This window comes from Dromaius novaehollandiae, chromosome 15 (assembly GCF_036370855.1).
Source record: "Dromaius novaehollandiae isolate bDroNov1 chromosome 15, bDroNov1.hap1, whole genome shotgun sequence".
NCBI lineage: Eukaryota > Metazoa > Chordata > Aves > Casuariiformes > Dromaiidae > Dromaius > Dromaius novaehollandiae.
Window position 1 is genome coordinate 1805236 of NC_088112.1, and position 16493 is coordinate 1821728.

At 43.6% G+C, this 16493-nt stretch overlaps 1 protein-coding gene across 3 annotated transcripts in view; it reads left to right on the forward strand.

The window, feature by feature from the left end:
* Positions 1–16493, forward strand: part of LOC112993838 (protocadherin alpha-C2) — a 99745-nt gene that overhangs the window by 10179 nt on the left and 73073 nt on the right. Inside the window, exon 1 of one of the 3 annotated variants that reach the window (XM_064520760.1) lies at positions 5469–7691. The exons of the other annotated variants lie outside the window; for them this stretch is intronic. Within the exon in view, the coding sequence (XP_064376830.1) occupies positions 5580–7691 (2112 nt within the window). The 5' untranslated portion in view covers positions 5469–5579. Of the gene's footprint in view, positions 1–5468; positions 7692–16493 lie in introns of those variants that run through there. 3 annotated transcript variants of the gene reach the window in all.

Sequence of the window (16493 nt, forward strand, 5' to 3'; positions counted from 1 at the left end):
TTGCGAGCCCTGAGTGTATGACAGGGGTTGCTAATGTAGAGGCTTAGAGCTCGAGCTGCGGGTGGAGCTGGGCGCGCTGTAGTCGTTCATCAGTGGGCGGCTCCGGGAGCCGGAAGGTGGGAGCGGAAGGGGCGGCCGCGAGCGACGGGGCGGCCGCTGCAGTGCTCCGCGCTGACTTGCCGGCGGGAGGCTGCTTCGCAGCTGCAGAACGGGGAATTTTGCAGAGAAATGCTGAGTTCCGTTGCGGGAAGACACCGCCACCGGGTGCTCGGCTTCGAGCCGCGCTTTTGCACACGCACTACCTGTCATTCGTACCCGCTGTCGCCGATGTCCCTCGGCATCTCCCGCAAAGCTCGGTAGTCTCTGACGGGGTAAATAAAGCAGTCTCAGACCTCGGGTGGAATAGACGCCTGTTCTTGCCTGCGATATAGCAGATGGCACGGTGCGAGTGTTTCTGTTGCTTGATGTAGGTCATGAGGATTCTGGTGGTGGGGGGGGGGGTCGCTGAAATCTAGAAATCCTCCGCCTACGAGACTTGCTCTCCCCGGCTTCTTTTGGTAATCTCAATTCCCACTGTCCCCACGTCGCAACTGCGAGCTCCCATGATTTGCTGAAGGGCATCCTGACATCGTCACCCGCTCCTCCAGCAGTCACAGCCTGCCTGCGTGGACGGGGGAGGCGGGCTCGGAGCTGCGGTGACAGCAGCGGATTAGCCCCGGCCCTGCAGCCAACACCGAGGGAAGCGCGGGCCGGCGGGGCTGAGCGTTGCATGGGGGGCGTAGAGGCAGCCAGGCGCGGGAGATGGCTCGGTCCCACCGGGCGCAGCCCGGGGACAGCGGCGGGTGCTATCGCCACGCCAAGTCCCAAGCGAGGGAGCCCAATGTTCCGGGGCGCTCGGGCTGTAACCACCTTTGCGTTCATCTCTGCCCGAGGGAGCCCACATGGGGAAGGCGATAGCGGGATCTCTACCTCCGTGGGCAGCTATTACACCCCTGCTCCGCGCCGGCATTTCGGGGTCAGTCCTAGGAGGAGCCCCTTCACTGGCTCCGGTCTTCCTCAGGCAGATCCGGTTTAATGACGGACCCCCGTGACACCGTCAGTGTCCGAACCTTTTCATGCACCTTTCCGGGTGGAGATCAAAGCTGGGGCTGCCTGCCTGTCCGAGGACAGCTGCCCGTGCCGCCACGGAGTGCTCATCCATTCACCTCGGCAGAGAAACTGTAGGGCTGTAACTCCCATTTGCTTTCCCGGACAGATCTAGCCCTTTCTGATGTCTCGCCTCTCCCGGCAGACACTCCGCTGCCGCGGAAGCGCCCTGTTTCTGGTCTAGCATCAGCGGGGGCCCTCGATTGTGGTGGGGACCCCTCGGAGAAAGGGGGCGAGTTCCGCTGCTCGCATTTTCCCTCACCTCAGTACCGATCTAGAGGTGTCTGTGATCTGCAAATCTCCTCCAGAGACGCCGATCGCTGTCTGCCTTGCTTTTGATGCATTGCCGGAAGATAATGGGGCGTTAAAGTAATCATCAGCGTAAAGGATGGTGTTCAAACACGCTTGGCCCTTCGTGTGGTGCAGCCAGGTCCTCCAGAACCCCGAGATAATCCGGTCTGACTATTCCTCTTTGGTTTTTGCCATTGATCGCTTACCAGCTTCTTCTGGCCGCTGCCATTGTTTCAAGCACAGTATGCACGGATGGAGAAATGACATCTTACTGCTGAAAACAGGGATGATTGGCTGAGAATATAAGACGGGGCGGGAGAAAGAGGACATAAGGGATGCTCAGGGCTCTAAGGCGGTGTAAATGCAACGATGCAACAGCCTATTGGGTGGGAGGACACGAAGAAGCGCTCTGTGAGCACGTCGGGGAGCAGAAGATTATAGAGGGGTTGTGTAGCGGTGAGTGAGACCGCGGAGGTCCCGGGACGTGCCCTCAGGGCCACAAAAAGTTTGATTCCTCGGCTATTCGAGCCAAAATAGCTTGGTGGGTGGGTAAATTGGAGGGAAGGGAGTAGGAAACGGTTCAGAGAGGGCAAATTGAAGGCAAAGGCTATATCAAAGATGAGGTTTTAAGAAGTGGTTACATTATCCGCTGTGATGAGCTACCAAGGGAGGCGTCTATATTTAAAGGTATTTAATACGGCTTATGGAAATAACGTAGTTGGGGAAAGAGACCGAGTGTGGCGAGGAGACCCATAAGATTAGAAGCGCTGAAGTGGCAGGACCTGTAAGTGGTGACACGGAAGAGTGGTCGAACAAGAGTGAGAGTGGAGAAACTGAATGTTATGACATACTTGAGACACTGGGCATCTGAATGTGAGAGACTGGGGTCTCCACTCCTCTGCCTTCATGGCATAGCAGTGTTACTCTCTTCAGAGAAGGAGCGGCTGAGTTGTAATTGGCCATAGATATTAATATTGCTAAGCGTTTTATTTTTGGCTATGACCCAGAACTTTTGACGTGAACAGTACATTAATCGTGCAATCAACCCATGTCAGACATTCGTCTGGTCTGGACCGGAAAAGAAATGTGGCAGGAATGGGAGGACTGGTTGGGTGTTAATACATAGCCGGCAATACTTATGTTCCAGTGATCAATACTGTATGACTTCCGGGGACATCACTCTCTTTCCAAGGTAGAGAGTGGAAGGAGACAACAGGACAAAAGATGCCAAAATATTAAAGCAAGACTATAACATTATGAAAAAGAGAATTGTAGGCAGGACCCCTTAGCGCCTTATAAACAAGCATTAGGCAACACTACAGAAGAAAAGGAAGAGATGTAGCAGAAAGCTGAAGAAATTATCTCAGATGGTAAATGAGTAGTAAATGAGCGAATTAACAACGAAAAAATCGGTGAAGGTTGCCAAATACTTCTGAAAGATTAGTAAATCGTGGAAAGAGGCAAAGGTACAATCACTTTAACTATTTGTGGCCATTGTTCACTGATCAGTTTCTTCCAGCCGATGTTTCAGGCACCAGTGTGCATAACCACAGCTTTTTAATTTAAATATTAGGATTTAAAAAAAAATCGACCTTTGAAGTGGTCTGTCCGTTCAACGAGAGGAACTTGGGTTCAGGATTCCTGGGTGAGTAGAGCGCGTGTGTTGTCACTGTATATGCATCTAGGTATAACAACACTGTTCCAGCGTTCCCAGAAGCATGTATTTATCTTTGCCATCGGCCAAGGCCAAGGAAAAACTTTTGGTGTCTTCCCTTTGACTTCACTAGGTGGTATTACATTGGTCTAGCGTGTTTATAGTAACTGCACATTATTACAGAGAAGTAAGAACAGTATCATTTCCCATATTATAGAGGACATCACATTCTGATAGATGGGAAGTCTGGGGGAATTTGGGGCGGGGAGGGTCTAGATGGTAATTTTATGGTGACTAAGTGGGAATTAGGGATTTCCACCGTTAATGGGGGGGGGGGGGGCAGGTAAATAGCATGCTGTAAAGATTATATTTATGTTATATACTGTATACAATGGCCCACTGGCCAAATTTATAAGGTCTATGAGTTAAGACAGATACAAACCACCCCCGCAGCTCTTACAGGTGCTGTAGTATCAATATAATAAATGGAAAATGCAACATTCAAACATTGCCAGGAGACTTGAGAATCTTAATAATCGCAAACACTTGTGCTGCGGTGGACCAAGGCTTGCTCTATTGGCGTTAGTATAGGAACCTCTCTTAGAGGTTTTGCTGAGTTAAGGATACAGACAGACGTATCGAATTTTTATTTAATGAATCATTTCTGGCTGTGGTCCCAGTTTTCTCCTATTTTTAGGGGCACTGATAGTTTGCATAATTGAAATGTTCTTTTTCACTGGCCTGGAAATTTTCAGCTGCATGAAAAAAAATAGAAACAGAGCCGGTGCAAGAATGGTTAAGGTCTGCCTTTGCAGCGTATTTATAGCCTCTTCCTTTTGATTGATCAGGATCTCATGATAATAAGCTCTCGTAGAAGAAAGCTGGAAACGGAGAGGATCGGGGAGTTTTCATGGGCTGAAAACAGACTGTAAAAATTGCTGCGGAAAGGGATTGACCCGTGCTTTTAGGGAATGTATTTTGAAATGCATTCCACCTTCTCCCAACCCCCGAGTGAGCAGTGGCTATCTATACCCTTGATGCAGGAAGTCGTGGGAGCGGAGAGCTTTGATCTCCACGCGTGGTCTGTTATTTCTCTGTGTTATCAGCTTGTCTCTTGCCAGTGTTCCCGAGCATGTCCTAAATATCAGACCTCCCTGGCATCGATACCTGTTTCTGTGCAAGTGACTCTACTGCTGCAGCTTCCCCCTGCTCACCCGAGCTGTCCCGATCCTGCTCTGGCGGGTTGGGTGGGAGCTCTTCTGTGGTTGCGGGTGATCACACTGGGGCAGTTAGGCGAGAGACTCTTTTCTCCAATAATCGGAGTTATTTTGTCTTGTCCGGAAAGAGAATCAGGCAAGAGTTTTATTATATTGTATTATTTTTATTATTTTTACTTTTACTATTTTTATTATTTTTGCTTAAAAGGGCAGAGACGACTGCCTGCTTTAATCGCGCTCTTAAACCCCTTCTGGGAGATGTTGTGCTCAGCCGGAGTGTGCCGGGACTGTGCTGACCCGTGTTTAGCCTATGCCTGTCACTTCTCATACGCGTTTCCCTTCCACCTCGGTACTCTGACAGCGTGAGACGGGCGCATCCTCTCGCTGGCTCTTCTACGAATATGCAAGGACCAGCGAGAGGGAGGGAGCATGTCTTTTCTGCATCTCTCTCTCACGGAAACACTTTCCTGCTGCAGACTTGGGGGCCCAGAGGCCCCTCGCAACTCCTTAGAGGCGTTAAAGAGAAAGGAGGAGAGGAGAAAAAAAAAAAAAAAAAGAAAGGAAGGAGCCGGCCGGCGGGTTTTTCGGGAGCGTGGGGTCCGCAGCCCCTTCCCCGCGGCGGCGGTGCAGCTCGTGGCGCGGCCTCTGGGTGGCGCCGTCGCCGCGGGCCGCCGCGGCGTGTAGCCGGCGCGCTCGGCCGCCGGGCCGGCACAGCGAGCGGCGGCGGCGGCGGGCGCAGCAGAGCTGCCGACTCTCCGCGCTCGGCTGCCGGCGGCGCGGGGGAGCCGCAGCGGTTCAGGCGCGCTGCCTTCGCCTGCAGCAAACTTTTCGCCTTTCCGTCGGTACACCCTCGCGCCGGTTCCTTTTGCACTGGGAACTTCAGGTCTTTGCTGAAATACTGGATTATGTTACTGCTGAGACGGTCTGCAGGGAGCTGAGCCAGGGGAGGAAGAATGCGGGTCTATTTAATGGTCTTCTGCCTTATTTCCTGCACCGCGAATGGACAAATAGTGTATTCTGTGACCGAGGAAATGGAGCGTGGAGTGTCTGTTGGAAACATAGCAAAAGACTTAGGAATAAATGCGGCTACACTTTCATCCCGGAAATTTCGCGTGATCACCGGTTCAAGTAAGCAATATTTTAATATAGATGTAAGCACGGGGGCTTTATCTATTAAGCAGCCCATAGACAGAGAGCAGGTTTGCAAATTAAAATCTACCTGTTTTCTGAATTATGAACTTGTGCTAGAAAACCCTCTAGAGCTTTATAGGATGGAATTTAAAGTCCTGGACATAAATGACAACTCACCTAGCTTTCCTTTAAGTGAATATCACATAAATGTGGCTGAGTTCCTGTCACCTGGGGCACGGTTTACACTCCCCACTGCCCAAGATTCTGATGAAGGTTCCAACAGTGTCCAGAATTATACTCTGAGCCCTAATGAACATTTCTGTTTGGAAATGCAGACACATGGGGACGGGAGTAAGTATCCTGAATTAGTGCTGGAGAAAGCCTTAGACAGGGAGCAGCAAGCCACTCACAGACTTATCCTTACAGCCAAAGATGGTGGGAATCCCCCAAAGTCTGGTGACGTCCAGGTCATTGTGACTGTGCTGGATACCAATGACAATGCACCGGAATTTGAGCACTCAGTCTACAGGGCGAGTATGTTGGAAAACTCCCCCAATGGCACTTTGGTAGTCCAAGTGCATGCCACGGACATGGACGAAGGTCCAAATGGAGAAGTCAGGTATTCATTTAGCAATAGCACTGCTGCTGATCTACAGCAAATATTCTTAATTCACCCTCACACAGGGGAGGTGACGGTCAATGGTGTTTTAGCTGTTCAGAGGCCTCTTCTTGAGATGCTTATTGAGGCAAGGGACAAAGGGGCATTTGGCATGTCCAGCACAGCTAAGCTGCTGGTGGAAATCACTGATGTGAACAATCATGCCCCAGAGATAACAATTGCATCCCTTTCTAGTCCCATCCCTGAAGATGCTGTGCCTGGCACTGTGATAGCTCTTCTGAGTATTATGGATAAAGACCCTGGGGAGAATGGGAAGATAACCTGCCAGATCCCTGACAACCTTCCCTTCCAGCTAAAACCTTCCCTTGAAAACTACTACAGCCTGGTCACTAGCGGGCTTCTGGACCGAGAGCTGATTAGTGAGTACAACATCACCATTACTGCCACAGACCTGGGCTTCCCTCCCATTACCACTCGGAAGACTCTTTGGGTGCAGATTTCTGATGTGAATGACAACCCCCCTGTCTTCGCTGTTGATGTATGTGACGTTTCTGTGGAGGAAAACAATGCACTTGGTGCTTTTCTCTACCAGGTTTCAGCATCTGACCCTGATGTGGGGGAAAATGGACGGGTCTCTTACACACTCAGGAACTCCACGGTTGCAGGCAGTGCCCTGGCCAGTTTTTTGTCTGTGAGCTTGGCCAATGGGAGCATCTATGCAAAGCGTGCCTTTGACTTTGAGCAGCTTAGGAGCTTCCACTTCCAAGTGGAAGCGAAGGACAATGGATCACCAGCCTTGAGCACTGCCATAACTGTGAATGTTTACATCTCAGACCAGAATGACAATGCCCCAGCCATCCTGTATCCCACCAGCCAGAATGGCTCGGTGGCTGTGGAAATTGTGCCCCGCCTGGCCGATGAGGGTTACTTGGTGACCAAAGTGGTGGCAGATGATGATGACAATGCACAGAATGCCTGGCTTTCCTATCACCTGTCCCACTCCTCTGATTCCACACTGTTCCACTTGGTACCACACTCTGGTGAGCTGCGCACCACACGCTCCATGCGCTCCACTGACTTTCTCAAGCACAAGGTGGTCGTGGTGGTGCAGGACCATGGGGACCCGCCACTCTCTTCTACTGTGACCGTGGGTATCCTGCTGGCTGACTCCCTGCCCCAGGCACTGCCTGACTTTGATGACAGTGGGGAGCCACCACCACTGCTCAACGCCACAAACCTCTACCTGATTGTTTCCCTTGCCTGTATCTCCTGTGTCTTTGCAGCATTCGTCCTCTTCCTCACCCTTGCACGGCTGTGCCACTGCGCAACTTCCCACCACCATAGATGCTGCAGCTGCTGCTACTGCTGCCCAGTGGATGAGTATGAGAAGTATTGCTACAACGTGCGCATGCTTCCCAGCTCGCACCTCACACCAGATGTGCTGGAAGTTGCTGGTGTGGGCAAACTGACTCATACCTACTTGTACAGGGCATCCGTAGGCCTTCAGCTTGGTAATGGCAGTATCCCAAATGATGATGCCGGGAACCTTCCCAGTGGCTTGGGGTTACAAATGCCAGGACCTTGCATCCAAGTGCAGCAGGTCCAAAGTGATCGCTTGAGTGCTGTTGTTGTGGTAAGTACTTACTGCATTTTTGCTCCCTGGCACATGACCTCATGTCTACACTGGGCTGGTGTCAGTGTGGAAGAAGATGCTGACACTATTTGTCTGCAAGAAAGCAGGAATCATTTCATGGCACCTGAAGAAAACTTCAGGACCCTTTAATATATTTTCTAAAGCCAAGAACTGACTCAGAAGCTCTGGATGGAGAGTGATCATGGGTTGGCAGAAGAAAATTTCTCTCATCAGCATTTAGAATATGCAGACATAGCTGGAGGTAAAGAAGGTGTAAGTGAAAGTTAAATACCTTGTAAGTTCATCCATCTTTTTCAGATAGCTAAGCAGGGGTGGCATAAGAGCCCCCTCCAGTTTCTGATCCATGGGAAGGCTTATACACTGTATGGAGACCATGATTTTCTACTTTCTGAGATTTTTCCAATGAAGGGTGAGTAGTTTGCTAAGCCAAGATATTAGTCTACAGTGCCCAGGCTAGGCCTTGTTGTGGAATAGCAGGAATTCAATATCCAGGGCCATTTTGGAAAATGTTACTTGCAGTTCTGATCCCTTTCTTTCAAAGCAACCTGCAGGCTTTGTGAAACTAAAAGAAAAGTCTATTCTGCTCCTCTGACCAAGCTGGTTTATTCCCAATGGACAGGAAGAAATGTCTCAGCGTGATGATAGTACAGGGCTACAAGATGGGATATGTGGCTAGCTCTGATCTGCTGGGTGTCACTGGGTCATTTGTTCAAAATTCAGTTTTCCTATATGCAAAATAACATTGGTGATACTTCTTAATAAGTGCTGTGAATTCTGTTAATATTTTTGTGAAGTTTTTAGATGCTTTGCCTGTGGATTATTCAAGTTACCAAGTATGCATAAAGGTAATTGTGTAGTCAGCAGCTACATGCCCCAAAACCACCATTGTGCATGTGAGCCAGATATATTGCTCAGGTAGTGCCGTTCCTTTGATTTGGCTTGTATCATAAGTTTTTGTGCCATTTCTAAAGAGCGTGATTTTCTCAGTTATGTCAGCTTTGGATGCCACAGTTCAAGCCATTTTGAAGGATCTTGACCTTCAGGGAACAACTTCTGAAACCAGGTGTTTCAGCATGTCAAGTTCCAACCCCCCAGGTTAGGGATAATCGGATGCTGACACTTTTAGGACTGCAGAGTTGTGACTGACGCAGGCTTTGTCAAGGCCAGTACTCTGTAGTAATGGCTAAGCGAGGTGTTTTCAGGGCAAATGTAAGAACCCGTAGCAGACAGACATAGTATAATCTGCTGCTCCCTGTTGTTATCCTAATTTATTATCATTGAAGTTTGTTCTAAGCCTGTAATCTTGAGGTTTAGTTTTATTTTTGAGATCATTATAATTAATTTTTATAGCTGAGGTCTCTTAATACATGGAAATGCCCAGTTCCTTTTTGCACTTTGATGTATGAGTATCTTCAGTGACTTCTTTGGATAAACAAATACATATTCAACTGTATAGTATCTGAAAAAGCATTTCATTTTAACTTACAAATTTCCAGGTAGTAATTTCACTATTTTTTCCCTTCTTCTTGCAAAAATTCTTGATTCACTCTCAACTATACAGTTATTTTGTCGTGATTTCTCTTATTTCTCTGATGGCCAGGTGAAATTAGCTTTTTGGTCTCTCTTTTTACTCTTTTCTGAACCCCTTCCAACTCTGCACATAAATTGCAGTGACAGGGAAAGACCCTCTCTCAAATATTTGCAATTTGATTTACTCATTGTGGTCTATCTAGTATTTAATCAAAATCATAATCAGTCTTAAGTTCTGTAGTGGCAGAGGGTTGCACATGTCATGGGTGTTTCACTATGCAAAGGGGGTATGCAATAAATCAGCCTTGAAAAAGCAGAATTTTCATTGCCTCTTGGTCAGAAATTGTAGACTCCAAGAAAATAGCTTTTGGCAGTATCAGAAGAAGAATTTGGATCTGATGCATTGGTGCACTTTGGCAATATCATTGTTTGTTTATTTTGAGGACCTGAAAAAATGTCCAACTCTGAATCTGCATAACAGGGCATTAAAAGCCTTTTTAGCCCTCTTAACTTGGAAGGTGTCTGTGAGAAAACATTCGTAATGTCTTAGAGCCGTTTCCTTGTCTGGAGAGCAGTACGTAGTTGGAAAACTAGTATGATAACAGAGGTGATATAAAAAACTGGCACAACTAATTTTTACGTTCCTATGATCAAGGTCTTGAAACTCAGGTTATTAGCACATTATTGGATTAAACAATTAAACAACAAAAATGGAACTTTATCCCTGATCTCTATAACTGGAACAACCAAAGTGTGTTCCACTGAATCTCACTGTATTTCAGTCATTCAGATGATTTTTTTTAAGCTGCAAACATGAAATGTGCTGCACATTTTCAGGAGCCTTTGGTAGTGGGGGAAACAAATCCCAGATATCACCTTTGGCAATTCTTTCTGCTCAAATCTTATAAATAGAGGTGGGTAAGCATAGATGTAACCCTCGTAGAAAGTCCAAAGGCCATGCATTAGCTAAGCAGAAGAGTGCAAGGGAACACAGGCAGAGACTGTGAAGCTGTATCTACCCTTAGAAACAAAGTGATGTCAGTTATCATTAGTTTGGTGTTGATGATCACAAGGGTTAGTTTACTGAAAAGTCAACTATATATGTGTTATAACTTACATATTTCTAAAATTTGCAAGTCATTAAAAAGGTGCTTATATTAAAGTAATCAAAAGAGGACAGAAACAGTAGCTTGTATGCTTTCATTTCTATACATGCTTTAGATTTGCTAATATTTAAAATAAAGTAAGGTAGAATCATGTTAAAGACACAATTGTTTCCTGTGATCTGAGGTTGGAAAGAAAACTATCACTCATTCTTGAAAAATATTCCTTAGTCCAAATTCCTGTGGACTTAAAAGTGATTTCTATGCAGAAAGATCATAATTTCATTAATGAGGAGATTTTTACTCATTTTATATTAAAATGGGAGGATTATAATTTTTTAGTATTTATCAATAGACATTTCAGTAAAAAATAAGATATATAAGTTTGATTATAAACTAAATTAGGCTTTAAGTGCTTTCACACTGACTCATTTGGTGTTACAAATATAAATATATATCACCTTCTGAACTTCTGAAGGGGCTCATTGTATTGCTCCCTAAAAATATACATGTAACAAAAATAAAGCATCAAATATTTAAAAGACACTGGGAGCAACTGCATAATTACAATTTGAGCAGAACTTAAATTCCTGACTCTTTCAATATATTTAGGATTACAGTTTTTAGTTCCCAGAAAATATAAAAAATATTTACATACAATAGGAATTAATTGAAGTTCCAGAAATGAAAATTAAATGTATTTTTAAGATTCAGGTTGATTTCTTTATTGTTGGTTCTCTTTTGCTACTGATTCAAATGATAGGCTTGAATGGTTTTTATTCATACAAAAAGTGAGACCCTTCTGTGCTTTTGCATTTTCTGTTTAGGTTAGAGCTAAAAATAGAACTATGTATGGCCATATTAGCAGTATAGTAAACTGTAACCGTATATCTTTCAGTGTCTAGGTGCATTTTTGTGTGATGTAGCATATGTGACAGCTAAATGAAAAGCATATTACACTGCTATGCTGCTAGGCTGTGTTACAGGCAAAAGCATTAGTGAGATTACATGGTAAAGTATGGACACATTCACTGAGTAAGTGTTTTCAGGATCATGGGTTGATGATGGCTTTTTACAGCCTTTTTTTTTTTTTTTGTTCGCTCATTTTTGTCCATTGTGCTACACAAAAGGCTTGTAAGATATTTCTACATTCAGAGTGTAATGACCTCTCTGTGCTTTTACATACAATATTTAGGTTACATCCAAAAATAGACACATACCTAGCAACACAGAGTATTTCTTGCTAAACTGTAATAGGAATGGAATCATTTTATTCAGTGTGGCATGCATGTCAAGACAAAAATGGATGCATTTTCATTTTGACAGTGGCACGCAATCTAGGCTGAACTGCTGTAGGTGAAGCAGCAATGGCTTACTCACAAAAGTGAAGACCAGGCATGTGAGTATAGTCTCCCTGTATCTGGTTCTGATGAGAATGTGCTTCATAACGTAGCCAAATGTAATGGTAAAGCACCTTCCCACCTTTTTCTGTGTGCACTGGTAAGAACCTTTCCCAAGACTGTGGTCTTGTGCCCACATTGCAAGAATTCAATTGGGTAAGCAAATTTCCTGGCTACTGAAGTGACTCTTGGACTCCTTCCAAGAAAAGGCTAGAAAGAGCAATGGTCAAAGAAAATTCAACAAGGGAAAATGCTGTAGATTTCCTTCTTTTTGACCACTCCAATTACCTTTTGCGAAGAAGGGTCCTGCTTCAGTGTTTATTGAGTGAACAGTGTGTCCAGGAAGGCTTCAAATGCCTAAGTTGAATCCTTGCATGTCTGATATCTGCCTCAGAGGTAGAGGTAGAGATTTCTAGAGGTAGCGAAAGGGAAAGTGACAGAAGGAATAGCTTGAGACAAAGGGCTGGAAGGAATGTGGAGAGTAACGTGACTGTATTCGGAGATGCATAAGGGCAAAGGGAAATCATGGGCAGGAAAGGCTAACATTTAGATGAGGAGCTGGGCTGAGGGGAGGGAAGAGAGGGACTGACTGGGCAATCAGACTGCGGTTTTGTTAAAAGCCGTGTAGGAGAAGCCCACAGTAAGTGGATGTGCAAGTAGTAATTCTTCTTACAATAGACCATAGGACAAGAAAATGCTATTTGGATCATCAAGTCTGGGCTTTTCCTATATCAAACACCATTTGATCTTAAATCTTTAAATCCTTAAATTTTTAATCTTAAACTCCTTTTAACTGTAAAATTCACTAACAATTTTGTGCCTACTGTTCCTTTTGAAAAGCTGTTCCTCTAAGGCTTTGAAGAGTTCTTCTAATACCCTTTCCTCTTCTAGCATCCTTATTTGCTGTTTGTATTTGTATTTTCTGACCCTCTTGGTGCTTGCTTTCTTCATATAGTTTAGAAAGCAACATCATCCCTTTTTCAGGCTTTGTTTGACTAAGCTAAACAAATCAATTCCTTTTAGTCTTTTTTCTAAGGTCATCTCTGCACTTGTCTGATCATGATCATAATATCCCTTCTCTGCATCTGTTCTTCCTTCATGGAAATTTATTTCTTGCGAATATGTGACCAGATTTCTACATAATATTTCAAAGTGTTTTGTACAAAGTGATAGGAGTGCTTCCCTATCTCTGCTAGAAATACATCACCTGATTCTTCATGGGATGGCAGTTACATTCTCCATAGTTGTAACACATTGATTTCTCAGTCAGGTGAAAATTATTGCAAGACTTTTTCAGGTGGAGCAGGGAGGGCGGGAGGTGGTTCCTAAGATAGTGGTTCTTCTGCCTACCTTCAGTCATCTAAATATTTGTTGGTTGAACCTTAGATATTAGAAAATCATTGCCACCTGCTGAGAGCAACTCATCTGTCTATCTTAGACATAAAATAAAAGTTTTCTTTTCACTGAGTTTCGAGATGGTCTACAGATGGCGCTCAGATTAGATGCCTAACTTCTAAAAAGTTAGATTATATGAGTAGCACCCTATGGGACTTTGAACTTTGGGCTGTTAGATGTCATCCATTTCTGTGACAGGCCTCAAGTTGTTCCTACAGTGAATGATGCCATCCAACTTGTGTCTTCAGCAAATGTTATTAGAACAGCCTAACTTCTTGTGCCATCATTAAGGTTTTAAATGTAGCACTGTATTGAATGTTTTACTGATTACAGAATAGACGAGATTTTTTTTTTCATTTCCATTGAAGACCAGTCTTCTTCCCTAAGACCAGTCTAGTAAATAGTTGTTTTTCATAAACCTATAAGAATTTAGTTCATTTGCAGTATACTTTCATCTCTTATTTATTTCTTCTTTCAAAACTCATTCCAAACATATATGAATTTTAGTTCCTTTTCAGTCTATTTACATCTTACATTTGTTCTTTCCTCCAAAATTTGTTCCAAACAGGCAGGCTAATGGGCTTGTAGTCACATAGGTTGAGTTTTACCTTTCTTATTTATAAGCACTGTAGTTGTTTCTTTCCAATCTGATTATTTTAATCCAGTCTCAACAGTTTTATTGAGGGAGAAAAGAAAAACCCCTCAATCCTATGATTTTGTTTGCCAGTTCTTTTTGAAATCTCGGATGGAGATCAGGTAGTAAGGATTTGGGGATGCTGAAGTCTCAGCATTTTACTTCTACCCTGGTGATAGCAGTTTCCATTCCCTGAGAGTCATCATTTATAGCAACTACTTTGATATGTAGTCACAATCATACCCAGCATATTGAAAATGGAGGAAAATACAGATTTATTGTCATAAGTTAGGATGGTGTCTCAAGAGAAAGACTGATCTACAAATGCCACCTTTTTTGTACTATTTGCCTGTACATCCTCTGTCTCCTCTTGGAGAAAGTCTGCTGTGCTTTTAGCATGGTTCTATATAACAGTTCTTATACTGTGTTTCTTTGGGATTGCACTTAGCTTCTTCTCCAACGCCATCCTTCCTACAGTTGTCTTATCTTCGCATCTCTTTCCTTTTCTCTGTCTCGTTTTCTCTCTCTCTCTTTTTTTTTTTCCAATGTAGTGGAGAAAGCTTTGCTACATATCTTCAATTTCTTCATAAATTTTGACTTGGGTTAATTTTTCATTTCTTTTTTTTTTTGTTGTTGTTTTCCCCCCTGTGCTTCCTGGACTTTCAACTATAGATTTCTTTGCTGGTGAAAGCTTTCTTTTTTCTTTTTTTTTTTTTTTTCCCAGTCCTTCTGGTCTTTTTCCTTATTTGTGCTGTAACTATTGCAGAACCAGTGTATATCCTGTTTTCTCTAATATTCTTCACAAAGATTTTTGCTTTGCAATGAAAGCTCCAGAACTTTTGCACCATTGACTTAGACACAGCAAACATTCTCCCTGTTCATGCCCTTAAACCTTTCACTTCTCTATTTCACTAGTAAGTAGTCATCCATTTATTTATTCTTTTGCTTAATATAAATGGAATTAACCACTTCTGCATTTGACCAAAGATTTGTTTTCTGTGACCATATTTGTTCTCTCTCTCCCCACTTCATGTACACTGTATGGTCTTTACACACTTTTTTATTTTTTCTTCTTCCCTGATGTAGTATCACTACCCTATTTGGTGCTAAAATACCTTGTGATCCAGTGAGAAAGTGGGGTTACGTGGTGAAGGAAGCTTTCATTCAAAGGATAGCTTGTTCCATTATTGCAGAAGTTGAACATGTGTGGTAGATGAACTAGAGGACTGCAGGACGGAAGGGAAAGTCTTTCTTGGTGTGAAAACAGCTGAGGTCTGCTCTAGAGAACTAGATTACAAATCTCATGCTGACATTGAGTTCCAGTACACTGATGGGTGAGTTAAGGTAGCTCCAAATTGTGATTCGTATTCTAGATTCCTAGTTTCAGACCTTGGAATCTGCCCTGCAAACATATAGAACAATGACATCTAACATTAACTGGCATTACATTTTGAATGCATAAAATATATTATAAAATTAATTCATTTGAAAAAGGTAGACATTACAAATGTAGGCAAAGTTTTGTATGGATTATTGACCTTAATAGCTCTGTGCCTCAGTTTCCCATTTGTAAAATGGAAGTAATAATATTCCAGAAAAGCATTGTGAAAATAAATTCACTGATGTGGTTGAGTAAGTCTTATAGCAGATCCTTTCATTTCTGCAATGAAGGTTTCCAGGTGATATGTAACACAATTCCAGTCCATCAAGTTGAAGAAAACTAAAATCTCTGAAAACTGGAAACTTCAGAGATAAGAGACTCCTGTACAATTTTTGCTTGGAGCTTGCTATAGCTAATAGTCTGCATTTGATCCAGCTTTATCTGCTGTGTCAGTATAACTGTAGTGAAAGGTGGAGTGATTAATTGCAGCAGAGTTGTGATTTAGATGCAGCCTGGGAGGGACATGCCCTTGGAGAAGGGAGGATATTTTTGACTGCATCGGAGAGGTGGAAATTCATGGGACTCTCTATTGTGTGAAGAGTGGAGGGGGTTGTCTTGCCAATGGGACTGCCTTTGGTTAGGCTATCTGTGTTTAACAATGGGCAAATGGTGCTACAGTATTGGTCAACATCCTGCGGGAATTTTAAAAGGAAAATAAAGTCAAGAGATGAGATTTTTCCCTCCATGGAGTAGAGTCAGTGTTTGACAATATTCAGTTCCTACCAGTGTGGTGCAAGTCAGAAAGTATCTGTGTTGGAGGTATTGTTAGCTCACTCAAAGACAGTAGGAGTTAACACCAGTGTGAACATATATCTTCTTTTCCAAGGTTTTGTATGTCTGGATTTTTTAAGACAACACTGTGGAAGCAGAGGCATTAATGCAAAATGTAAATACATAATGCTTCACATTATGTATCATTTAATTTAAAATGAATGTTTCTAGGAGGGATTAATACATTTGTATGTGCTCCTTAATACTGTACTGCAGTATCTGCTAATATTTTCAGCAAATCTTAAACTACATTTATTTGAATAGAATTCTTACCCTTTTGCATTTGCTCTTTGAAAGGTCTGTGTGAATGTTTTAACAGGACAAGATGATTTGGCAGAACACTGAAAGTTCCTGGAAGAATGATTTCTTAACACGTCTCTAAAAATTCATGTCAAAATTCATGTCAAAATTATTTTAGAGGACATTTTGGAATAGTAATTACAAAAAAATTATTTCTGCACTTGAGAGGGAGCAGCTATATGAAGACCATTTGACTTTCACAGCTGG